This window comes from Schistosoma mansoni, assembly GCF_000237925.1.
Source record: "Schistosoma mansoni, WGS project CABG00000000 data, chromosome 1 unplaced supercontig 0010, strain Puerto Rico, whole genome shotgun sequence".
NCBI classification, from domain to species: domain Eukaryota; kingdom Metazoa; phylum Platyhelminthes; class Trematoda; order Strigeidida; family Schistosomatidae; genus Schistosoma; species Schistosoma mansoni.
The window spans coordinates 648,123-675,367 of NW_017385987.1; the positions used below are offsets into that span (position 1 = coordinate 648,123).

The window sequence follows — 27,245 nt, forward strand, 5'->3', positions numbered from 1 at the left end:
GAAGAACGATCTCCAGCTACTACTACGTCAAAACATGCATCACAATGATGGTCAGACATCAATTCAGGAATCTCGACTCAATTGTTGGTGCATTGAGAGTTTGAGAGCTAGCTTCTGTTGGTCCTTCACGACTCCCTGGATGGGGTCCGAGAGATGGTGCAACACAGTGGCTAGAGACGTTATCGGATATGGCTCAGAATAGAAGCCAGTGGCGAACCTGCTGCAACCTTCTTTTACTTTCTACATAAAGAGTGGTTCTAACTTTCTTAACTGAAAGAGTCTTCTGGTTGTACATTTTAGTCCGCCTTATCTTTTCATCCCTTCTCTTCCTACTTTCATTATTTTGTGTGGCGCATATGTATCTGGTGCCCTTTTGTACCAATATATATGTGTTTAAATAAATAAATAATGAATACTTACAAAGCGATCACTTGCTAAATGTATCTCAGACCGCTACCCGGCATGGCTTTTAAAAGGAGAATGCAAAGCAATTGCTAGTTCAATCCAGGAGCTCCCAAATACCCTGGTACGGTCGAGAGTCGGGAGAGTTCGCTCTCCCTGTCGAAATGCTCTCACATGGCCACGCGTATATAGCCTCTGCCAGGGAAGTCCTGCTCACTGCTTTTTCGTGGCAGGAGTGTTGTTTACGAAATTGGGAGGACAAAATGCGAATGTCCGGAGCTCTAGACGGGTTGGTGGATCTACCTAGAGGAGTTGGAAAATCCTTATTCCAAGCCATTGGTGCACACGGGTTCCAGTGTCCTGAGGGAACAAATAGCGTATGAATCAATCGTTGGTGACCGACTACCATGGGACTGCATCTCCTTACGATGCTCCACTGCCTTGTGGATTAGACCTTTAGGTCAAAGGCTCGGAGTGTCGTCCACTAAGAAAACCACCTTCCCCGGTTTGGGTTCCCGGGAAGTATCCCAGCCCTCAAACAAATCGAATGATTTATGTGGCACATATATATTTAGTGCCTCGTACCAATGTTTATGTGCTTAAATAAATAAATAGTAATGAGTAATACATCTAGTCAACTCTGGACACATCGGCCCGAAGGAGTCTTAAATAATCTACACAATCAAAGGGACTGGATCGAAGGGAGGTCGAATCAAAAACTTATGCACTGCTGAGGCATTGGCGATCTAACAATTCAAGCCCGAACTTTGCGTGCAAAAGCGATACGCCCAACCTCTCATCCTTCCTTGGCCCTAATTCCCTTCTTTAGTATGTTTTGGTGTCCTATTTTAAATTAGTGTTTTGTAGCTTTAAACCATAATCAGTTATTATCCCTTTACAATTTTTCATGACTATTATTCAGTTATTATTATGGCCTTTATGTCTTTCATTTTTCTTCATATCTGTCAGGTGGACAATTATCTTTCATAATTCAGACCCATAAATTATTTCCAGTCTTATATTTTTCTCTTACCCCTTGATTATTGCTTAACCTTACCTGATAATAAGAGTCTTGAATCAATTTATGATGCAATCTTTTCTATCCTTCTATAGACATATATTTACCTTACAACTATAAATAAGAATGTACAACTTAAGTAAATGATTACGTCAAAACGTTTTCTTCGCTGAATTTTGTTTTTATTAAATCATTCCATTTTTTTCTTAATTTAACACCTACACTACTTTCAGTCATTTTCATTATTTTTCTTCATCCTATTGGTTTCTAGAACTTCACTTCAAAATTCTTGTCCCTAATGTTGCTGCTGGGGCGATCATTGGAAAAAAAGGAGAAGCTATCGAAACAATCAAGCGTCAAACTGGAGCAAGGCTCAAAATGTCTCGAGCAGATGACTTTTATCCGGGTAATTCAACTCGTTTTGTAATTTATCTGTTAAGGAACCACTGAAAGAGTGTGTCTCATTATTGGTACACTTGAAGCATGCATACAGTTACACGATTATGTGATGGCCAAAATAAGCAAACGACCTCAGAATATAGCTATAATAACTCCAACGGGAGTTAATTGCATGGAACGTCATAAGCAGGCAAGTTGCCTCTAACTACTTAGCTTTTGATACTGAAGGTTAAAATTTTAGTTCCGGACAGTACAGCTGGTATTATCATTGGAAAGTTCGGGAACTTTATTGAAAGAATTAAGGAAGAAAGCAATGCTTTCATTCAAGTTTCTCAAAGGCCCAAAGATATAAGATTGTTTGAACGCTGCATTGTAATAACAGGTAAGTTAATAACTTTTGCAACCATGTCTAGCTTTCTTATTAATTACTGTTTGGTTCATTGTACTCTCATTCTTCTATAAATGTGGTCCTGTCGCGGCTTAATAACACCAGGTTCTTGTTGTTGTATTTATGTGACAGCTAAAAAGAGATAGCATACGAGACCGACCAATGAATTGGATGTCTCAAATTTTCTTATTTAAAAACCTGTGAAACTAAATCAGAGTTTAGCACTGAGGTTTCCTTCAAATTTCAGTGTTGCTTTGTATCGGGTCAATGTAGATGTCTTCAGTATCAAGTATATGTCTATAGTCTACCTGCTGTATTTATTGCTTAGCAGTGACTCAAAGGCTCAATTCCATATTGTTGGAATGGAAGACTTATCTATTTTCATGACTCCTGTTTCGTTCAAAATAGTGGCATTTATTTTGCTCTTAAAGAAAATACTTTGTTGTTTTTCGACTAATGTTTGTTTCTTCACTCCATCGCACAAGCTAGTGGATATCAGGACTCAGTAGCTAAGTAAATAACGCGATGGCGCTTGAAGCGAACGGTACTGCATTCAAGTCCCAGAGTGAACATCAACTTTGAGATCCTGTTACATCCGTCTAACGACTCCCAAATAGGACGAAACACGTGTCCTGGATTCCACTGCTAGCCACCATCCGTCTTTGCTCATAATATTTGTTTCTGTTGTTCGATAGTAACTAAATTGCAGTTTTAAACGACAAACTAGCAACTAGCCCATGGATTTTGAAAATGCTTGGTTTCCTGTCAAATATTACTCACATTGCATGTTTTGTTTGCAATTTTAGGCGAGTTAAAAGAGAGGAGAAAAGCAGTAGAAATGATATTGTATAAAATCCTTGAGAATCCTGATTCAGCTTGTTATACAAATTGCTCTTATTCTCAAGTCAGGGAACCAGTAGCTAGTGCATTTTCAATAGGTTCTCCATTTGCAATTACGTACCACCCTCCAGTAGATATGAATTACTCAAATATAAATTCGGAGTGCAAGTCAAATATTTCAGCCTCAAATCTTCCTGATGCAAGTCCAACAACTTTAACCTTCGGACACGAGTCCAATACCAATAAAATCGATCCCCTTCTTTGTAATCAGTCTTTATCAATGCCACTTGCAAATGCCAATCTTGATTCAAGTAAGTATTTCTATTCTCAGTCATTTATCGCTGACAGCAATAAGTAATATGTGATATCGTCCTGGGACCTGCACAGTATTTTAAGGTTTTGTTTTCATTTTTTGCATGATCATGTAATTTGGCGTTCATATAACAATGTACTTGGCTTTTCAGTCACCATTTAACCTGTAAACATTATGACATGGCTTACTTGAATAAGAATTTGGGAAAATAATTCACGTGATAATTGTTCCTATATATATGGTCGGGAAAATGAAATATGATCGGTCGTTGGGTGTGGACAAACAGCCACAGCCTACAGACTAATAAGTATATGATTTCCCTTCCTGTCATTGATTTCTACTCCGAACTCATTGAGTGTGACTGCTTGTAATTGTATTGAACAAATTATTATCTAGTGTTAATCTGGTTCTCTATTTTAGGTCGGAATCACTAGTTCTGACATAACGTGATCAGTGTTGTGGAATTCGAATTCCACCACATGAACTTGTCACACTCAATAGTTTATTCTGATGTCAAATGAATTAAAAGGCCGTTATATTGGTTAGGATCATATTATGATTTTTATTCCAATTAGTTTAAACGTATTCAGTAGTGTTTATAGATATACTCACAGTTCCAAATTAATAATAAAATTATGTGAAATCAATGCATCTAATTTTAGTCTTTTTATTTTAATAAATAAAAGTACGTCTAAACTTTTTTACAATAACGCGAGGCAGTTTCTCAGTTAACTTTTTATGTACAGCAATAAAACTAAGATAATGTTGTTGTTGTTGTCGATGAGCTATCTGACGGGTAACTATTTTTTAGATCTTAACAAACGTATTCATCACTTCAAAATATTATCTTGCAAATACAGTGTACAATAAATATGAGATGAAAACAAAAAAAACATTAGTAAACGTAAGACAGTAACACCTAAATTTTAGAATAGTACAGATATAAGTTCACTGCTTGAGTAGGTCTCATTGTATAACATTTAAATACAACTTTTCCATTTTCTTTTTAGATGTATTGATTTTTTTTTATCTAAAGTTCACATTTCTGTTAGTAAAATGACTGCGGTGGTCAGTGGAAAGAGACCATTTGGTAAAACTCGAAATTGGTTGCAGTTGCTGTGATACACCCTTTAAGTTTTACACGTCTTATTATTCCACACTTTCCATGTTCTAATTTCATTCTTATTGTTTCTTACAAATCTTGCCGATATGAAATGTAATAACTTTGACTTGTACACGTTTTTACAACGTTTTGTATTTATGCCAATTTTATTTAATTATTCCCATTTTAAATCTTTTACAATTTAACCGAGTAGAACTGATTAATGCTTTGTTTATCAATGTTAATGTATAAAACTGTTCATGTCCCTTAGCGTTTAGTAGTCGTACCTTATGAAATGGTTTAAATAATTGTTGGACGTTTTTCAAGGACATTAATTGTAGAAGCAAAGATACCTAAAAACATATGCATTACATTTAGATAATTTAAGTCTCAACAACACAGATTAGATGTCATTTTCATTACTATTTGTTCAATGGACATTTTACTTGCTCGATTCCTAAGATTCGTCATTAATTTCAATCCAGTTATGAGTTTTGTTTATTCTTCCCCAAAAATACCTTGCATTATTTCTCTGGTTTCTAGTATGTCATAAAATAAGTACATATTGTGTGGCACTTAAAATATGTATTAAGGCGAGTGAACTCTGTAATAACTATTTTAGGTTGAGTTCATAATACTTTTAAATCCAAATATTATATGAAAAGATATACTTTCGACCGATTAATTTTACTGCATTAGTTGTTCGGCAGTGTTTTGTGATACAGTAAGAGCTTTTTCATTTAGTCTCAGTCTATTTAGAAAATCCAAAACTAATTTTCTGATTTATTATTTTCATGATTTTTGATGGGAATTTTTCATACAGTAATTCCTGTTATTCCTTGGATCGATCAAAGTTTTGTATATAGAAGCGCTAATGCAGTTGTCAATTTGACATCATGTGACACTGTTTCTCAACCGTTAGTGGCCCAATCGAATTTAACTAATCAGTCAGAACCTGTTCATTCTGACTTGGGTTTAAACCAAGTCTTTTGTGTCGGACATCCTTCTGCTTGCTGTCCAAGTTTTATGCCACAAACGTATGGTATTCAAAACTATATTCCACAGTCATTGATGAAAGTAAATGGAAAGGTTAGTTAAGTCCTTTTAATTTCAACCTCATACAGATTACATAAGAATCTTTATGTCGTCAGGATTGTAAATGCTATTAGAAATCGATATAAAATTAAAAACGTTTTGTTATGTTGAATTTATTTTTCGTATGACTATTCATTTTAGATCTCTGTAGCGCCGACATTAGCACCTATAACGCAAACCACTGTTGAAATCACTCCTTTGAGTGACCTTTATTACTTTATACCAGGTGGTCAACAGGGTGATAGTTGCCTAACAACTCAAGGAAACAAAGTTGAATGTAGTGTACCTTCCGAAAATTCAAGAGACAATAACCAGTCACATTCTCGTTATTTCAGTGGAGAGTCGGTTGATTCAGCTTTCACAGAAAGTGTACTCAGTGTCAAGCTCCAATCATCTGCAGAGGATTTTATGAGTGACCTATTTCTACAGCAACCATGTTACCATCAAAACAAGAAAACATGTCAATTTCAGACGATGGTATCGCCTAATTCAGTGTATTCAGTTTGTTCAAGTACTGAAAGTTGTGAACGTTCTTCTGCCCCCAGTCAGAAATTACTTGTTAACTCTCAAAGATCAAATCGCCAGGTTAGTTATGAGTTAAGATTCCATTTTTAGTGTAATTATTTGAAGAATATCTACTTCAGTGTTTCCACAAAAATTGTTTACCAATGTTTAGTTGTAGAATAAAAAGACTACGCGAAGCAAAGTTGTGTTTGTACACGTAATTCTATTCATTTACCTTGTACGGGTCCGTAATTTTTTGTCTTCAACGATGGTGATACAACCGAGGTGCTGAAAACATTAGTAAATGTGGCATTGCTCTAAGTGTTAACTCAGTAGTTAAAAATTAAGTATTGTAATTAATAAGCATTGTATAGGAAACAGTCGTGGTGCTCCAACAATAAAATTAGTTCCTATCTCGTCCGGGGTTTCGATAGAGATCCATTCCTTACGATTATGCTTCTTGAGGCCTAGCACCTCGCGACACGTTGAAATTACTTTTCCTGTAGTGCGTTTCCAGTTATTATCTGTGGTGATTTCCTCTTTAAGTAGATCTTGCAAGGCCTGGAACGTGTTATTGAGAGCCAGTATCTGGAAGGAAGGCTTTATTGAACCGTTGTAATGTTGTTTCTCCAGTTGTCTGGTGCTTCTTTATCTTCATATTCATCTTGGCAACCACCAGGTGGTGATCTGAAGCTATGTCAGCTCCTCTCCCGGTTCTCGCGTCTTCTATTAACCTTCATTTTTTAGTGATGTAAATGTAGTCGATCTTGTTCTGTATAGTGTGATCCAGTGGATTAGTTCTAAATCCCTCGTCATGACTCGAATTTATTATTCCCCTATCTCCCGTAAATTTTGGTTTTCAACATTATTTCGTACTTATTGTTCTTCCACTGTATATCCTGTTTGAACCATCTGCCTTATGTCTGTTTTCTTAATTTCATGGATATTACTATTGTTTAGACTCTTTGGTTAGTTTTCTCTCATTGTGGTAGTTTATAAAAAACTAGACTGATTCGTAATTGTATCAAGGCTGTACGTTTACAACTAACTGGCTGACACAATTATTTTATCAACAGTTCATATTTATTGTTGTGACGGTTTCTTCTCTGCTTTCGGAAATGCTTCTAGATTACTTTTGTTTACATTCAACTAATTTATCTATTTCTTCTGGTTAAATTCTTTATTTATTAAGAATCCCCTTGTCAATAATGAATCAAACGATAATTTCAATCGATCATCATCAAATCAAATCCAAACGTCTGAATTTGCCTGTTTACCAACTGATTCTTATGGATCTACTGTCGGAGGTATTCTACTAGTCGGCACGGTACAACAGTTACATAACACACTTAATTTCTTAGAATGGCAAGCCAAACAACAACAATTATTGTATAGTTCCACATCAGGAATTATTATGACATCTACTAATGATCAAGTAAGAAATGTATCCAATCTTCCTCCAACCACAGTAACAGCATATAATGGAAATCCAATAAATTTCTGTCACACAACATCATTCAGTTCTGATGTATCTTTGAAGTTGGACACAATCCAACCATGGTCAATACCTAGACATCTGGCACCGTTAAGTTTAAATTTACCGATAAATAATCAGTGTTAGCAAATATAAAGCATTTATCTATTAATTGTTTAATCATGAAATTTCTATTATTCTGGTGTAAAGATTTACTTTATTCATATTTACATCACTCTTTTATTCTACTCTGCTTGTTTATTCACTATTGAGTTTTACATAATTTACTAATTTTCCCTTAAAAAAAAACGATTGTTTAATAATTTATTCATAGTTGTATCTTTTTTTCACATATATACTCTATTTTTATTTCGGTCTAATTTTTTTACTTGTTTTTTTCTTTTTTGGTACTTGTATGGTTACCCGGTGTTGTCGAACATTACAGCAAAATATATTTTCAATTTATCTTTATATATACACGTCCCTCTCGGCAATGCGTCATGGGAATACATCAAACTTTACACTTTTACACTATTATTATTATTATTCTAGTTGTTATAGCATTTATTTCCAACTTGTTGGTTATAGTTTCTATTCTGGAAAATAACACTTCTTTCTAGCTAATGCGTTTTTTATAGGTCAATCTATACATGAGTTTGTTGTTCAACAAGAACTCGTGACCAAAGAACATCCTTATTTATTGTGTTACCTCTACCTCCCCCCTATTCAATCCATAAAGAATTGACATTGTCAGTTTCTTCATGCCTTATCAAATGCCATTATTATTATTATTATTATTATTATTATTATTATTATTATCTAATTATACTTTATGTTATACGCTTGTTTCGTTTATGAGATACTACCTGAAATTTTCTATTAATTTTAAATCAATTTGGATCTTCTTTTAATCAAAATTTATTACCGGTTGATGAATTCTTTTTTTTCTCCTTACATTATTATTGAATGAATTCAATCCAGAAAAAATTTTTTTCCTAAATCATTATTTTGATATTTTACTTTCCATACTAATATTATTGTTAGCCAATTAACTGATCATTTAATTGATTATTGATCTAGTTAACATGGTTTTTTTCATTATTATTAGTGAAACCAACTTTTTTCTAAACATTAACTTAATATATATGCATTTTCATTTATACTTTATCATTTGTTATATCATGAGAATATATGGTTAGTTTTGTATTTATTAATTAAAACACAATTATATGAATGAAGAAGAATATACTTTTCAATAATTTCTCATCAGGTTCTACAATTATAAATCCAAATTAAATGATCCACAAAAGAAAATTGGCCAAGTTTAAGGCAGAGTACATTATTTAAGAAACTGTAACATGTGAATCAAGGAGTGTTGTTTGTGATATAAACTTGACCAATTTTCTTTTGTGGATTATTAATTTGGATTTATAATTGTAGAACCTGATGAGAAATTATTGAAAAGTATATTCTTCTTCATTCATATAATTGTGTTTTAATATTATGGGAATTTTTCAGCGATTAAAATCTTATTTACTAATTGTTTGATTGTCTTATTTCTATATTTTGTCGGGTTATATTACTATTGAACATTGTAAGATAAGAAAAGCAGCATGAGTAAAAGTGATAGATGGAGTTAATCTTATATATACATGTGTATATGCGCATAATTTTTACTTTCTTATGCTCTACATACTTTACTGTTTACCCCAACTTGTTAATTTTACGCCTTTTTTCAGTAGTATTTGGTATAGTATACAAATTTTATTTTGAAGATTGTTTTTTTATTCATTTTAATGTATGTGAATAAATTATATCTCAAGTAAATAAAACAAAACATGTTTATATATTTATATGCTTCTAAGCATGTTTTCTTTCTTTGTGTACTTGTTGTCTGTATTTGATATCTATTTATTCATTTATCTTTATATGTCTTTCGTAATTAGCTATATTTCGTAGATAACAGACTTGATAGTAGAAATTTGTACTAATACTTAATGGGAGTATCAGTAAAAATGACAAGTTAGTAATTTATTATATGTATAAGGTACCAAAAAGCCGATTAGGTTAATGTATCATGACCCACGTATTTGTTTTTTTTTTCAAGCGTTTAGCTATAAAGCGGATTAGTGATGACCATTTCCATACTAAAAATCGTAAAAATTTAACAAACTTTCACAAATTCAAAATATAACTAACGGATTTCGGTGAATTATTTTACTCATATCATTCTCACTTGTCAATTATTTTTTGGTGTGAAAAAAGTTATTTACTGACTATGAACGAAATTAGATGATGTCCAGCTATGTTTTGCAACATATACGATGTATAATGCTGTTCAAATACTCATTCGATTTTCAAAAAAGGGTATACGTTTGGTCATTTGTTTCCATCTAAACCTTACATGGATTGAATATATAATCATAGTTGGTTTTTAAGTTGTGACTTCATCTTGTTAATCACTTAAGACTGTTGTTCCAATTTTTGATTGATATTTTGGACGAAGTAGTTTGACTTGATCGGATGGTACAATCATATTTGTTTTTATTAACCGACCACAAAAACTCGGTTGTTGGAGACTGGCTAGTGAGTAGAAATTCGCCGACGATGGTAGGGCAAAATCCTCATTATTTGTTTGGCCCATACATATGTGGTTTTAGGATCACGAAAGACCAGTTAAAACCAATGTTGAGTAGCGAATGTAAAAAGCAGTCCTTATCCACTTAGTTGCAACTATTATTCTTTAAATTTCTTGAAATAATTGGTTTCTTTTCGTTATGGTCAACCATGGTGCATTATTTATCAATCTCTTTAAACTAACAAACCTAATTTAAGTGTTTGAAGATGAAACAACAAAATTGTTATGAATCATAAGTATTGGCCTACAAATGACTGATCACAATCAATTAAACATGTCAGATAAATGAGTGAAACTGTGATCAAGAGAAAAGCAAAGCTAAATGTTAGTAAGCTACCAGTGAACAGAATCTCAGCAGGAAGTAATTTTGAAAAGTTGAATACTTATCACCAAGAAGTAAAAATCCCATAAAACTGCTGTTCGACTAGCTCAGTTTCACTTCTTCTAGTTAACAAATTTGATGTACATATTGCTACTTTATAATACAAATAACATACTACTAATATAGGCACCATTTAGAAACATTTATCTGTCCACTGTTACTAATAATTTGCTTTAAGAAAATTCTCTAAAATAAATCTATATATGCAGATTGGAAATATATTTAGGAGCTTTACATTTTAAAACTAAATTTAAAATTTTAGTATGTTTCACTTAGAAGAATGTCTTGTACATTCTTGAATACTACTATCTATGTGGTTCTCGATACAAATTTTATAGTAGTTAGTACAGTGAAATGCTTAACTATAGTATTATTAAATGAAAGGGTATTTAGAAGTACTTTTGTTGCTTAGATATTATTAGTGCTATTTATGGACGAGATGTATTGAAATTTAATAATATTATTTCTTTAATATAAAATAGTATACTGTTTTTACAAGTTTGTCTCTTAGGTCTAATTCTAATTTCGATTCCTTATTTGCTTCAAATTTATAGTGCTTTTTGTTCAAACTATTCGCATTAAAATATGCTTTCCATTTGCTATCGCTATACTTGTGAGACTCACTAGTATGTTTGTTACAGGCTACCTGTATGACTCTGTAAGTTATTCTTTGATGGACACTAATCACTCCTATGAACGAAGATGCACAGATTTATTTGTTTTTTATTTATTTAATCACATATATATTGGTACAAAGGGCACCGGATACATATGCGCCACACAAAATAATGAGAATGGGAGAAGGAGGAAGATGCGTATATATAAAAGAAGGAAAAAAAAGAAAAGGAGAAGAGTAGTGATGGGGGGAACTGAATGTACAACCAGAAGAGCTCTCTCAGTTAGGATAGTTATAGCCACTCTTTATGAAGAAAGTAGAAGAAGGTTACAGCAGGACCGCCATTGGCTTCTATTCTGAGCCATATCTGATAACGTCTCTAGCCACTGTGTTGCACCATCTCTCGGACCCCATCCAGGGAGTCGTGAAGGACCAACAGAAGCTAGCCTTTTGCAGCTTTCTTTCATGCCACGACACCATGTCATACACTGACCTCCTCTCCGCTTTTTCCAACCAGTCCCAGAGTCGGCAAATAATGCACGACGTGGAAGTCTCTGGGACGACATTCGTAAAACATGTCCAAGCCACCGAAGTAGGTGTTTCAAGATGGTGACACCAATCGAATTATCGTCTCTGCACAGATTTACAAAGTATTATACTCAACATCTTGTTTCGTCAATTGTTTGTGTTATCCAACATCTGCATCACAACGAATAAGTGGTGCTCCATTACACCTGCGAAGAATATTACTAAACATGTATAAACATATCTCTTAATATTTCACATCTTAGTAATTTCAACTTAAATCACCTTTGAGGTTTTTTTCAGACCTAAAATCTCTTGTTCTGTTTGTCTCACTATTCCAACGAATTTCTTCATTCGGTTTTCTATAACGCTTACTAGAGAATATTCATCAGTTCATCCAATATTAATTAATTTTCATGGTGCTCTTCTGTTAACAAACTTTCTTTAAATAGACGCCACAAACTTTAGGAGACATTACCTTTTGTCAAAACATCTAATAATATAGATCAGTGGTACATCTGGTCAGAGTACTGCGTAGTTAATTTAATTACTGTTCTTTTTTTTGACTTTCTATGTTGATAGTTGTTTGTTAGTTATTGGATTTAAGTGAAGAGCCAATAGATTTCGTTGGTACATTATTGCCGATTGTTACATCTTTGAATAAATCGAAATCTCACGTATTAAATACTGATACTTTGGGATATCGGTGACCACGATGAATTTAAACATTTTTGAATTATTGAACAGCGGTCCAGTAAACATCGTTATATAAACTAGTGTATGGACATAATTCGGTTTTTGTTAGTGTCAACCTTGAATGACAAGAATAATCTAGTTTTGATATAATTCCTGACACTTTGAAATTTAATATATCATTTTTTGACACAACACGAAAGCCAATAAATATTACTTATTTTTATGATTCTTGATTCTTTTCATGATCTGTGTGTTTGTGACCTAAGTGTAAATTGTTGGTGGAAAATAGTATACTGTCTCGTCCATACAGTAGTAATCTGTAGTGATGTCGGACTTACAGTTTACTTAACAACCAGTTGCTTATGGTAGATATGCAAATATAATAATTACCTACTTATTTACACTTGTTACCCCTCGTGGAGGAGCAAAGGCCTCCCACCAGGATTCTCCATCTAACTGTGTCCTGAGAAGTCCTTTCCACCTGTTTCCAGTTGCTATTCATCCTTCTCATGTCTGCTTCCAATTCTCGACGTAGTGTGTTCTTTGGTATCCCTCTTTTCTGTTTTTCTTTAGGATTCCGAATTAGGGCTTGCCTCATGGTGCAGTTTGGTAATTTCCTCGATGTATTTCCTATCCACCAACTCCAACGTCTTTTCCTAATTTCCTCTTCAGCTGGAAGCTGATGTGTTCTCTCTCACAGTAGGCTGTTGCTGATGGTATCCGGTCAACGGACATTGAGTATCTTGTGTAGACAATTGTTTAGAAATACTTGTACTATTTTGATGATGGTTGTAGTAGTTCTCCACGTTTCAGCTCCACATAGTAGAACTCTCTTGACGTTTGTAGTAAATATTGTGATTTTAATATTGGTTGACAGTTGTTTTGAGTTCCATATGTTCTTCAATTGTAGGAATGCTGTTGTTGTTTGCCAATCCTCGCCTTTACGTCTGCATTGAATCCTCCTTGTTCATCGATGATGCTTCCCAGGTACGTGAAAGATTCCACATCTTCCAGAGTTTCTTCATCAAGTGTGATGGAGTTGGTGTTATCCGTTTTGGATTTGAGGATATTACTTTTTCTCTTGTATATGTTGAGGCCTATCGATGGAGAGGCTTCTGCTACACTAGTTGTCTTCATCTGCATTTGTTCGTGTGTATGGGATAGGAGGGCCAGATCATCTTCGAGATCTAAATCTTCTAATTGATTCTGACCTCGTCTTCAGTAAACTACAAGATAATTATTATGTTTAAAAGCCAACCAGATTAAATATAATAATTACCTAGTAGTTTATTGAGGAAGAGGTCTCACGTTAATGATGCACAACGATTAAAAAGTAGGAAACAATTGAATTTTCTTTCTTATATTATGTTTTTATATTATGATCTGGACAGAGCTCACCGGTAACATATTCTTATAACATGATTTCCCATTCGACGACGAACATCGTAGCCCTAAATGCTGCGAATATGTCTTGCTGTTTAGTTCTAGCCCGCATGAACCCTTTGATCACTGAATGTGTTTTTGAATTGTTGGTTTGTTCTACGCAATTATCACCACACTTTTATTCAAAAGTTTTTATTATTTTGATGATGTAAATTTGTATTCTTTTTTATTCGTCCTTCAGTTTGTTAATCAATTCTCTTTATTAGTTTTAGATTTATACAGACAAGAAAAAATACAATGCTGAATAAAAGTTTGTATTTGTATACATTTCCAAACTGTTACATTCCAAATGTGATTGATCAACTACTAATCAGATCTAAATTTAATAATAACCAATGTTATCTACCTCAGTATTCAACTGCACCTGCTCAAAATGTTGTAAGCAATTCTACTGAATTGACAATTGATAAATCGCCGTATCCAAAATATCTGTCTTGGACAGATCCACATGAATTGGCTCAGTATCTTAGTCAGCGTATTGTAGCTTTAACTAAACATTTTGTTGTGATTGATAAACCACCTAATCTTTCTGTTTGGGGTCATTCACTAGCTAGTCGTGAAGCTATTACAATGATTAATCCTAAAGTAAGAAAATGGAGTCATGTTTCTTTATAAAAGTGACCAAACAGTTTGTTTGAAAACTAACATTCATTATAGTAGAGTAAAGCAAGAAAGTTGACCTATATAATATTCCTGAAGTTTTAAGTTAATTTATAATATTTAGTACGTTCTAAGCTTAAGTATACCATCATTTCATTATTCCGGATACATTTGTTGTTTGAATAGTGCGCATAAAGTCAATGAATATACTGATTACGTCAAAGCGTTATAAATGAGAATTGTAAAGTGGGATTTTCCGGTTCGAATTACAAAGGATTTCTACAAATAACAAATTGTAGTCTTTATGAAATATGTATTAGTCAAAAGCAGATAGACTTTATCATCTCATTGCATTTCACTAACCTTCTGCTACTATAAGAATCTACTTTTTTTATATCCTTGCTAGCTTACTGAAATCCATCAACAGACTTACCAAGGGTAAATTACTGATGTAAATTTCATGTTTTACCGCTAAACATTTGTAGAAGATAATATGATATCTTATATTTCAGGATGTAGTTTGGCCTGATACTAAACAGCTTCGAGTTAGCCTGGTAGAATGTCATATATAAGTTGCTTCAATTTCTAGGCCAGTAAACGTAATATACTATTTGTGAAAATGCCTATGAACAATATATGTTGTATAGGAGATTTCAGCATTATTGATACATACGTAAAACAGACCAAGGATCATATTAGTTTCCAAAGATTGATAGGTTTAATTAAAGTACTCTGAACATGCAATGACGTTCGTTCTTTCAAAGTCGTTTTGCTTTAGATGGGTTGTCGTAATTTAATTTCTCTGTAACGATGATATACTTTAAAGCCTAGTGGAATGTGACTATTATCTACATAAAATAGTGAAACATCACTTAATGCATAATGTCGCTGCCTCAATTCTTAATATTTAGCTTAAAGGTGCTTTTCTGTGTTTAAGTAGCTAAATAATTACATGCTGTTACTTGTATATGTCTTTAAACCGTATCCAACATCAACCCAACAGAGTTAATTAGGTCACCAAGAAAAAGTGAAATGGTCAATTATGTTTAATTAGTTTGCTCTCCATGATCAAACTAAATAAATAAACAAACATACTTCTGATTTTGATTTTTGACAGAATTGTTCAATGATGCTTTGCAAGTTTTCTCAATTTGTTATTTGCTTACATTTCAATTTTAATATTTGATACATTACTATTCGCCCTTTTTCTAACAATCTTGATTTTACTTGTTTCTTTATTCATTCTCATTAATGTTTTGATCATTGAACTAGTTATGCAGTGCATCAGATCTTGGTATTAATGATTGTTTACCCCAACTAAACACTATAATCACATCATTGGAACAGGAACAACAGGATACTTCTAATGATGATTCATCGAATTTATCTAGATCTGTTGAAATTCCTAAATTGTATATCATTGAATCTTTGCCAGCTGCTTATTCTGGTCTCATTTTATTGGGTAGAAATGAAAAATATACTAATGCTGCTCGTAAATTTTATAAAACTGCAATGCTTGGAGGTGTAGGTTGTTTCTTTTTTTTTAAATTTTATTTTGAAACTTTCCATTTATTATATTCTACAAGAACAACGAGTCTTAGAGCGAATAAACGTTTTCGATAAAATCTCCATCAAGCTTTGCAGTTGTGAATCTAAAACTGACAGTATGTTACAATAGACACAACGTTAAAGTTGAATTAGTTCATGTTATTATTTATCCTGGTTAGCGTTTTTTTGAAAGGTTATTTTCTACGGGATGGGGTTGCTGACCCTATACCCGACCCTCCTTTACCCGGGCTTGAGACCGGCAGTAGCCCTAGAAGAGCTACAGGTGGAGTTATAAACACACATGAAGCAAGCTTTTCGAAGCGACAGATAGAGAATGAATTTGTAGTACTTTATTAGAGTCTTGAATACGGGTCTCGCATAGGCAACAAACATCGATATTAAAACTTTCGAAAGACATAGCCAACCCCATCTGTTGTTTGATAGAGAATGCTGGTTGGTGGCCTATTCTTCTCCATGAGGGGTAACAAGCGTAAGTAGGTAAAGTAAATAATCCGCATCATTAATTGAAAATGGCAAATTTCCGGTCGGTTCAGTCTTAAATGTTGCAAAATAAAATGACTTATTTGGTAGTATTGAGTAAAGGTCATATATAGATGAGGAAAACTATACGGTTTGAGACGATGAGATCTAATCAACAAATTAAAATCGTATATAAAATATTATGACCAAATAGGAATTAGTATGGGGGATATGTAGAGATTGTAGAAATTGTTAGTTGAAATCACGAAGAGATCTTAGCTAGACCGCTATCAAAAACTTGAAAGCACTGGAGGGCGGTTTCGCCTTTACATAGGGTTCCTCACAACCATCACACACACGAGACCAAAAGCTCTGTGTTCGATTCCCACGTGGGGGTAGTGGATGCACACTACTGAGGCGTGCCATACTTGGACGAAACAGCTGTCCAAGGCTTCCAGGTCCTCAATAGTGGTCTAGCTAGAATCACGTGATTTCAACTGTGAAAATAGAAATTGGACAATAAGAATTGTATTATTTTATGGTTTATTATTTTAACCGTAACGTTTACATTTACCGATTATCTATTATATATACTTCACTATCCATATCATCAGTGAATTATATTCGTCATTTAGTATAGTTTGTTTAATTTGTACCATATTTTTTAATATTAAAACAATAATATTTTTAGTAAAGTTGGATAGTGACTAATAGTGGAATTCAGAACACGTTTCGTTCTATTTAAGAATTGACAACAACGGCATAAAAATTCAAGCTCTTACAAATAAAATTCATTTATCCATTACACAAGCTAGTGGTTATCTGAACTCAATAACCCAATAACTAACGCGCCGATTTTTGAAGCTAAAGATACTAAGTTCAAGTCTTTGAGTGACCATCAACACTAGGATGGAGGTAAGTTCAGCTGGCGAGTCTCAAATAGAATAAAACTCGCGTCCTAGGTTCCACTGCTAATATTGAAGGTATTCTTTCAAGGTGCATATATATCAACTAAGGCTGATCGAAATTCATTTAAAATATTAACAATACTTTACAAATGAAATAAAATTTGCAGTCTAACAGACAAAAGGGTAGTCGTAATATTTTAGTTTCAATCTTTTCTGGTCAGATAATCTACCTTCTTGACACAAATACCAACTTGTTATTTTGACATACTAAACTGGTTGAATTTTCTTGTTCATTCTCTTAAAATATTATTATATTGCTGCCGATTCCCGCATTCATAAACTTGAATACATTGTACCACTTTGAAGGAAGTAACGTTTTTCTTAAATCCACCTATGAGTGTTTCGCCATTATAATATTTCTCCTTTTTATTGATTACAATTTAGTGTGACTCATGTATGAAGTCCAGAATTTTGTATTAAGTGGAATTGAGTTTGAACACATCATCTACAAGTCGAAAGATAAATACTTTAACCACTTAGCTACTCCTAGACTGTACCTGCTACCTTGACCTGGTGGTCGGGTTTACATATCATCAGGGCTTGCCTATCGTGATGAACCAATCGAGCTATACTGGCTGAAACAATCGTTCCTCAAGGTCCTACCATGCCATGCAGGTCGGTTGAAGAGCGGTAAGACTAAAAGCAGCAAACCCAAGGTCCAAAGGCGAAGTCGTACTGTTGACTGTACAGAGGTGTAATGGCAGTAGGGTGTTTCCTTCAGATAACCAGCATAACAGCGACGCTGCACTCCCATAATGGAAGGGTGGGGTTAGAAAAGGTCGACCCTAAAAATGCACACCTCGCCTTATCCCACGGATTTCCGTCTCCGGCGGTAAGGTCCTTTGAAGAACGGAGCTAACACAAAAACTAGCCACAAAAAGGTCGTGCGTGACCGACCTCAAGCAGTTGTCCCTTGGGCACTGCGGTCACGCTCTCAGGTCACTAAGACCGCCTCTAATCCAATTTCCTTTCGGGGTACCTCCAGAAGAACCCTTCCACTTTGTGGGCAACCGGGAAGTGATAATCGCCCTCATACCTCTAATTAGTCCATAAGTAATTCCTAACAGTTATTATTCATTTATTCTCGTCCGGATATAATAATTTAGTGCAGTGTTTCTTTTAGTTATATAAAATAAACATTCATACTGGATATTGGGTACATGTAAACTAGCCAAAAATGTTATTATTAATACATGATTGGTTAATTTCATCATTATGTCATAATACACGATCGATAAGTGCTGATTTCAGATGTAATAATCTGTCTTTGTTTCCCTCATTTCTTCATCCTGTGAAATTTATTATAATAAATTTGGTGGAAATTTTTACTATTAGTGTTTTGTAGTTACGAAATGTCTTCTTTGCTTACTGGAATTTCAGTGATCGTAGAGATATTCTTTATCTGTTTGTAGTAAAAATTCTCTAACTACATAATATTTAAATTTAGTTGGTATTGTTTGCTTGAATCTGAGCATTGATGTTTAGGACTGCAATTGATCAGTCTTTTATTGGCATACGTGCATGCTGTGCGTATTGCCCCGGTATTGCCTTAATTCACAAGCATTATAAGCAAAGGTGGACAGTGGCTAGCAATGGAATCCAGGACACGCGTTATGTCCTATTTGGGACTCGTCAGCTGGATGTACTTGCATCTCAGAGTTGATGTTCACTCTGGGATAACGCGATGACGTTTGAAGCGAACGGTACTGGGCCCGAGTCCCGGAGTAAACATCAACTCTGAGGTGCAGGTACATCCAGCTGGTGAGTCCCAAATAGGACAGAACGCGTGTCCTGGATTCCACTACTAGCCACTATCCATCTTTGTTTACATAATATTTATTTTATAATTTATTTAATTTCCGAAAAAAGTCTTATGAGGATGCACATAACTTCTTACAGTGACAACGATATGACTTTAGTTTTATACATAATCTGTATAGTTTTGCTATTTGGAGTAAGTGATAAAAAACAAACATGGATACTAGTCAATGTATTATTGAAGGCCAGAGAACACTGCAGATCTGGTTCGTCCCAACATGGAACTCTCCAGAAATGGACACTCACGACTTTGAGGCTCAAACCTGAGACCCTCGGGCCTCTCGGGGAGCGCGTTGCTTCTGGATTATTGAATTATCCTCCTGCGGTTCACATTTTCAACTTCAATAAGTTCACTACGTATCGAGATAGCCTTCAGCGTCCATTGTTGGGTAACTGCCTCGGTATGGGGATGGTTGAACTCCACTAGCCATGCCCTCTCACTGGGATGTCAGCCATTTAACTCAAAACTATTGTTTAGCGCTTCCTAATTTCAGTGTTTCCATAGCTGATATCAATCGGCGACATAAAACTAAATTCAGTTCAAAATAATCTATGCAGATCTGTCAACTAAACACGAGTATATTTATCTTCCCATTTATAAACACTAATTATCACCCCATCATCTTGTCACAAATATGTGGTAATTTGGGTTTCTAAATCACAAACTGACCTTAGTTAGACCACCATTAGAAACGTAGAAACACTGGACGGCCATTTCATCTCAGTATGGTACTCCTCGACAGTGTTCATCCACAACTTATTCTGGAGTAGAACGCAGGACCTTCGATCTCACGTGCAAATTCCTGACCTTTAGACCACTGAACCGGGATCCAACTGTGTTAATATCTAACTTCAATTAATTCTTGGTATTGTGCAACTATCTTTTATTACCTGCAGTGGGTGACTGTCTCACACTTGACATGAGCAGTCCCATATTAGGACGAGACATCTATCCAGTTCTTCTAGGTCTTTAATGGCAGTGTAACTAAGATCAATTCATGACTTATTAAGACTATGAAAATTTAAGTTTTGTTGACTCAATAAAAGCACCAGCAGATGACCAATTTCAATTCATCATATTGGCAAAAGCGAATTGGATTCACAAGGCTCGATTGGCTTTTGCCAACTTGAGTCAACTGTAGTGTAGGCGTGATATCCGTCTTCCAAACAAAGGGTGAATTTACCGCGCAGCAATGTGCTCCGTTCTACTCTATGGATGTGAACCATGACCATTAAGATTAGATTATGTTCGTAGGTTGCTGGTATTCAATTATTGATGTCTTCGAACCATTGCTCGCGTATTTTGGACCACTGAGTAAGACAATAGTTGGGTTACTAATAGGGTTCTAGCTAAGGATGGAAAGTCGATTGATAAGGTAGTAAATTTACATCAAGTGAGGGGGTTAGAACATGTGTTACGTATGTCCGACTACCGTCTACTTCAACGGGGGATGTTGTGTGATGTAGGAGGAGGTTGGAAGAAAGCTAATGGCGGCCAAACCAAAACATAGAGTCAATCCATGAATTTACTGACAGTTGGACTTAGCCATGTCAACAGATGTTGACTATTTGGTTGGAGTTCGAGTAATCATCGTAAACAGTGGTTAGAGATTTTGAACGACATTGCTCAAAATCGTTTCGAATGGTGCAGGTGCATCCATTATTTGTCTTCCCCTAAATTCTGAGATTCTACATTTCTCATAAATTTTATTTTTGTGTTTAATTCAGTAAATGCATTCACTTTTCGAGTCAGAACTTTGATGTCTAATTTTTCTTATTACCACTGATACTGTTACTACCTCTACTATTGTGGGATTCGGCCTAATAAGTTCATCTGTATATGCTAATGGGGTATGGGAACTTGAATTAATGTGCAGACGTACCAAGTTATACACTGTGACTGCATGATTTCAAGAGAAAGTTTATGCTTCTTAGACTCCAGATTTCATTTCTTTTTTCATTTCTAATGAAATAGACTACTTGGGATCTATATCAAAAACTTCTAATTGTTTGTTGGGGTAAACCACAACAAATTCAGTCAAAACCAAAATCATTTCCGATTGCTGCTTATGCACTACATGATCATCTGCATGTTGGTTATAGGTGAGATTATTGTTAGTTTTTATTATTGTTTTAATAAAGGGGTTTTGTGAAGATTAGTTTAGTTTGTAAGAGGTATTTCTAGTACACACTGATGAGGAGTTCCTTTCTAGGATGTAATAGCTATCCAGTACTACCTAGTCTTTAGTGATTCGTGACGAAACAGTGATTCCACATTGCTTACTTTATTTCTATTTGAAAAACGGTTTATTCCAACTTCTTATTTTTGTAAGAAGAAATCGAGGTATCTGAAACGAAAATAGAGTTAGTGATGGCCTCGATAATCTGAGAGCGTGACCGAAGAGCTCATGAGAAACTTGTTTAATGTCAAGTACACATGGCTATTTTGTGAGAGAGTTTTAATGTATCAGATCTGTACTTCTCAGACTTTGCATTCTGTGACAAAACCCGTGGGACAACATGAAGAGTGCTATTTCAAGAGTTGACCTTTACTAAACTCTACCTTTTGTTGCAGGAATGCAACATCGTTAAAGTTGCTCGTTATCTATAGGAAAGATCTTACTACCGCCACAACCCAGTACAATCGGCAGTACGAATTTATCTTCGGACATTAGACTTGTTGTTTTTGATCTTTTCTGTATCTAACCAACCAGCTTAAAATGTTCAGACAATTTTGTAATACAAAACGGTTTCTTACCTTCAAAATGCTTCACTAATTTTGCTTCATGACTCACCATTTAGTATTCTTGTTGTATGAATAATTATTTTGTTTCTACTACTGGTGATTACTATATCGATATTTATCGACTGATCACTTTCTTCTGTTACCGAACTCTCAGTTAAAAATACATTCCAAAAAAATCTACGTTTCGAACTTGGCTTTAGGTGACAATATTATTCATAGACATAAGCCAATAACTAGATGCATTACTCTACCAGTTACAACTGCATAAAATATAACACAAAGGTTTTAGTTCTTCGTGGATCTGACTCCGATTAGATCGTATGATGATATTAACGAAATATAAATGCTGCCAATCCTCGTATATAATTATCGACTTAATTCGTGTTAGAGAATAACAAAATAAAATTTCTCATATATGAGAATGAATTTTGGATAAGTATATTTCATAAACTTGTTAGTCCAGACAGACAACCAGAGAAACAAAGCAGAGAAGCAGACCGGAGAAGGCAAATACGACAACTCCCATCAATAAAGCGTGACTTATTATTTATAGCCAGACAAAAATAAGCTAAAGATACATTATGAATAGGGTATGCTATGGACACATATACGTTCATATAAAAAGTCAAGGTTATAGGTGAGTAGTTGACAAGGTCAAAATGTCACTCAAGAAGAATAAGTAAATTGGTATGCCCAGAAGCTAGAATAAACCATTTGTGGTTGACAGAGCACTAGACGCTACAGGTTCATCTATTTATGATGAAACAATTTGTTTAATAGCACGAAGAAAAGAGATCAACAAAATCGTAAAGATTAGAATAAGCACAAAAGAAATAAATGGAAAGTCATAAAATGTTTAAGATTTTGAAGTTAATTACATTTAAATGAATTCATGTAACTGTAATTGGTCCAAAGTCATATTTCATAAACTCCATTCAGTAGATCTTCATTTTCTTCAAAGATTAAAATGCACAGCCAATAACTTCATGATGTAATATAATTTATCAGTCTATTCGCCTTTAGTACGATTCTTTGTTTACTAAACTGTTTTCTCCAAATTACAATACATTTCATCCTTTGTTTCTTTGCCTATTTATGCAGATTGACTAGCGTGTTAAAAACAATCAATCAATGAGACATATGTCTGTACATCTAAGTTGTTTTGGTTTCACGTTTTATTATATTTATGTCTATAGTTTCTAATATGTTTATGTTACTTTGAAGGTGTTTTTTGGCTACATAACCGATTCTTCTAGACAAATATACTTTTATTTTAATATTTTGTACTTTTGTTTGTATTTTTCTGTATAACGTCTTGTCTCCATCTATCCATCTCTTAAGTTTTATTACAGTTTAGCTTTTTGAATAAAATTATGAAATTTTGGAGTGTCTGGTTGATTGGAACAATACACTTGCAGTCTTATAGTTCTTGGGTTAGACTCACTACGTGACAGCAACATACATTGTTTAAGAACTGTGGTTAACTGGTCCAACCAGTCAGATTCCAACCAACAGGGTAAAGTCTTATGTTTTACGCTCAGTTTAGTATGGTCATTCTCATAATCATCACTTTAACGTAGTACTTGGGCATTGATATCTCTATGACTAAAACAGTAAATTGTAAGTTTCAAGGGTGAAATCGTACTGCTGATTGTACTAACGTATGATGGTAGTTAGGTGCTTCTCTCGGACTTCCAGCCTTTCCAGTGATTCTGCCTTTTCCCAATGGAGGGTAGAGGTTAGGAAAGACCTAAAATAACAGTCCTCATGTTGTCCCACTGGTTTTCATCACTGGCCTTGAGTTTTGAAATGCACAAATGTAACTCACCTAAAACATTTCAAATAACGTTCTTGTGTGACCTGTTTCAAACAAGTATCCCTTGAGTTTTGTAGTCAAGCTCTCAAGTTTCCAAAACCACCGCTAACCTAGTTTTCTCTTCAGACTCTTCAAGGAGAAGTACCCTTAAATAGTTTATGTAACGGGGATACGAAAATCAGTTTCATACCCCCCCCTTCATAAAGCAAATGTATCTCATACTGACCTTCAACCATTTACGAAAGCTTTATTTATGAGTGAACAAGTATTTGGCAACACAATAGATAATAATTGCTTTTTAGTTCTTATGATTTCATGATCACTTTTATAAATAATAAATAAATGTACTTGAAATAACCTGAATTAATGTATTTAATATAATTTTGCTGAAAAACGTAACCAGGAAAAGTCATTTAAGCCACCTTAACTCCGCTCTAGAAGTTGAACGGTTTCACATAGAAGAGTTATGACGCCTCATGTTGTAAGTCATGATTCTTCGAAAGTTACGAGGACGATCCCCTTTTTGGCAGTCAGAGCGACAAGTAATACAAATACATGGAATGGCCAGACAATATAGAAGACAAGGAGGACCATTCAAATAGCTACAGAGATGAGGGAATTAAACCTTGTTTTGATTAGAATATGCGAGACCCATTAGGCACAAGCTGAACAGAAAAGATTAGCTTCGGGACAGGTTCTGTTGTATTCTGGTCACAAAGAAAGAGAAAATGTTTCGGACGCGCAAGAAATCCCACTGATCGTGTTCAAAGAAGCACGAAAAAACACTCACAAGATGGCAATCTCACCCCTCTAGCATCACCAAAGTATCCTCTAAAACAAAAAAGGAGAGGATTACAATCAATCTCACCCAGTGCTATGCTCCCACAAATGATGGCGGTGACTTCGATACAGATCAGTCTTATGAGAGGCTGCAGTTCATTGTAGAGACCTGTCAACGGAAAAACTTGACCATCGTGATGAGAGATCTGAATACCAAGGTCAATATGCAAATATAGGGTACGAAGACATCATGAGACGACATGGACTTGAAGAAAGGAACGAGAGTGGTGAAAGACTAGCAAATCTATGTGCTTTCAACAACATGGTTTTGGGTAGCACTATTTTTCCTTGCAAATTCATAAACAAAGCTACATGATTTTTACTGGACCATACTGCAGGAACCAGGTCGATCGTATTTGCATCAATAGAAAATTCAGAAGGTCCATGAAAATCATGAGAATAAAGAGAGGAGATGGTTATAGCTTCGGGTAATCACCTGATGGTGGTCAAAATGAAATTAAAACTAAAAATTCATTGAACAAATAGCATTACAAAAGTGTAATTTCTTAATTTGTAATTTCCGAGGGCAAAGAAAAATCGACGCCGGGAATCGAAAGCAGACATCAAGACCATAAAAAGAACTCGGTAACAACTGAAAAGGAGAGCTCAGGACAAAGTTGGTTATGGGTCCCTCATATGTGGTCTGTGTAATAAGTAACAGGCTTAAGTATTTTCTTGCGAAACAGATAGGGAAATACTTTACCACAGAAATAAAAAAACAGCAAATATATATATATATATATTCAAATCTCATTCTTCCCTTACATATTCAACTATATGAATATTTGTTGTTTATTTTATTTTCACTTGTTTCCAATATTTCCAGACCATCTCCAAATGAAATTTCCAAAAGTTTAAAATTGAAAGGTGTTATTCTCGAGAAACTTGTTCATCATACAATTCTTTCCGAAGGTTCTAAGAAATCCAGTCTTGTCAAACTTGAAACAAACAGTCTGTATCGTGGTTTACCTGAAGTGTACTTATTATATGAAGGGTGTACTGTTGTCGGAGAAACATTTCAAGTAAGTTCGAATGAATGTATGTGTGTTTTGATAAGATTATTTATGAAAGTAGCGTGATGATTGTGGTTATTTGTCAATTTTTATAGCTTTTGTTCAGCTTGCTTTTGACTAAACTTTAAGAAAAAAACGAAAGTAACAAGGTGACTACCTTATAACGTCAGTTACTTTCTTGTTTAGAGGTTGTCTACGGATTTACCTTCGAATTCCACCGAAAGAATTATTTCCATGAATATTCTAGATACCCTTTGCTGATTAGGGTCCATTCACACAAAACCCAAGTCTAGGGTTTTTCGCTGACTCCCTCCAACCACCTAACATCAAAATAGGATTCACCCAATGTCGGGTCACCCAGATTGGTGGCCATATTGCAACTTGGTCGATAGAATTCAATCAACACTAAGGACTAGACAAACATGACATTAGCTACCAGTTAGTAACCGAAATAGGTGGATTAATCGACCTATTTAATTACTTTATTCTTGATCGGCAAATTGCGTTATGGCGTAGACTAGTCCTGAAGTAACATTCTGTATCTGTTGGATGTGAACTCTGACCCAAATATCAATTCATTATTATCAAGATTATTGAGAAGAGTTTACATTTCTCCAATATTTTCATCAAATATATCTTTATTATTGACGAAACATGATGATTATACTTATTTTTAGAGTTTATCTGTTTTTCTGATAGCTATATACCTTTAGTTACAAGGGGTTTTTATAATGATTTACTTTACATTGTTAATTTTTATTGATAATAAACATTTATTTCATATTTGTATATCCATCTTCTAGCGCTCATTTTCTTTAGACAAATTAATATTACTTTATACCTTTCTTTCTACGAACTAATTCTTTCTTCCTGTATGATATCTTTATATGCAATCTTTTTTTTTATATATTATTACCATTGAAGTAAATGCTGCTATGAATTTGGTGTTCAGTTTGTTGTACTAATGAGGTATGGTAAGTTGGACCGATGTATATATGTGTCTGGTTCTACGTTATAGATGACTGACTGACTGTTATTCCTGTGAACATTGTCAAAATGTAGGAAAATAACTAAATGAGCAAAATATCCCGATTATTTGACTAGTTTTTGTTGTGTATCTTTACTTAATTTCCATTTATATTCATTTATTTTCGAATGAAATAGCTAATAAAAATAACTATTTGCTTCTAATTTATACCTTTCGTTTAGGCTTCACGTCTTGTGAATACTGGGATATCACCTATTGTCTTACCACCTAGTAAAATTCGCTTAAACTATTCTATACCACTAGAACAACGTCAAATTCTTGGTCAATCCAATAATAATTTAGAAGATATACCAGTTCATATTCATCGTTCCCATTTATATCTACCTATACCATTTTATATGAATTCCTCAAATTTATGTATCAAATCATATGTTAAAAAGCCTTCACATCTTTTCAAAACCAAATCTGGAAGTTTTTCGTTAAAATCTTGTAATATATCATCAAAACCTAGTCCCTTATCATTATCTTGCGTTAAGCAAGAAATTAACAATGATACAATACCGAAAATAAAGACAACAACCAATAATAATAAC

At 34.3% G+C, this 27,245-nt stretch overlaps 1 protein-coding gene across 1 annotated transcript in view; it reads left to right on the forward strand.

The window, feature by feature from the left end:
* Nucleotides 1–27,222, forward strand: part of Smp_211220 (soluble guanylate cyclase gcy, putative) — a gene marked incomplete at both ends in the record, with an annotated part of 33,600 nt that extends 6,378 nt beyond the window's left edge. Inside the window, 15 exons of the mRNA XM_018791940.1 lie at nt 1,692–1,826; nt 1,861–1,982; nt 2,048–2,201; nt 3,014–3,358; nt 5,286–5,551; nt 5,699–6,142; nt 7,254–7,677; nt 11,110–11,168; nt 13,784–13,924; nt 14,058–14,420; nt 15,708–15,959; nt 21,225–21,352; nt 25,478–25,673; nt 26,874–27,123; nt 27,200–27,222. Coding sequence (XP_018644850.1) covers nt 1,692–1,826; nt 1,861–1,982; nt 2,048–2,201; nt 3,014–3,358; nt 5,286–5,551; nt 5,699–6,142; nt 7,254–7,677; nt 11,110–11,168; nt 13,784–13,924; nt 14,058–14,420; nt 15,708–15,959; nt 21,225–21,352; nt 25,478–25,673; nt 26,874–27,123; nt 27,200–27,222 — 3,302 coding nt within the window. The remainder of the gene's footprint in view (nt 1–1,691; nt 1,827–1,860; nt 1,983–2,047; nt 2,202–3,013; nt 3,359–5,285; nt 5,552–5,698; nt 6,143–7,253; nt 7,678–11,109; nt 11,169–13,783; nt 13,925–14,057; nt 14,421–15,707; nt 15,960–21,224; nt 21,353–25,477; nt 25,674–26,873; nt 27,124–27,199) is intronic.
* Between the last annotated feature and the right edge of the window lie 23 nt (nt 27,223–27,245).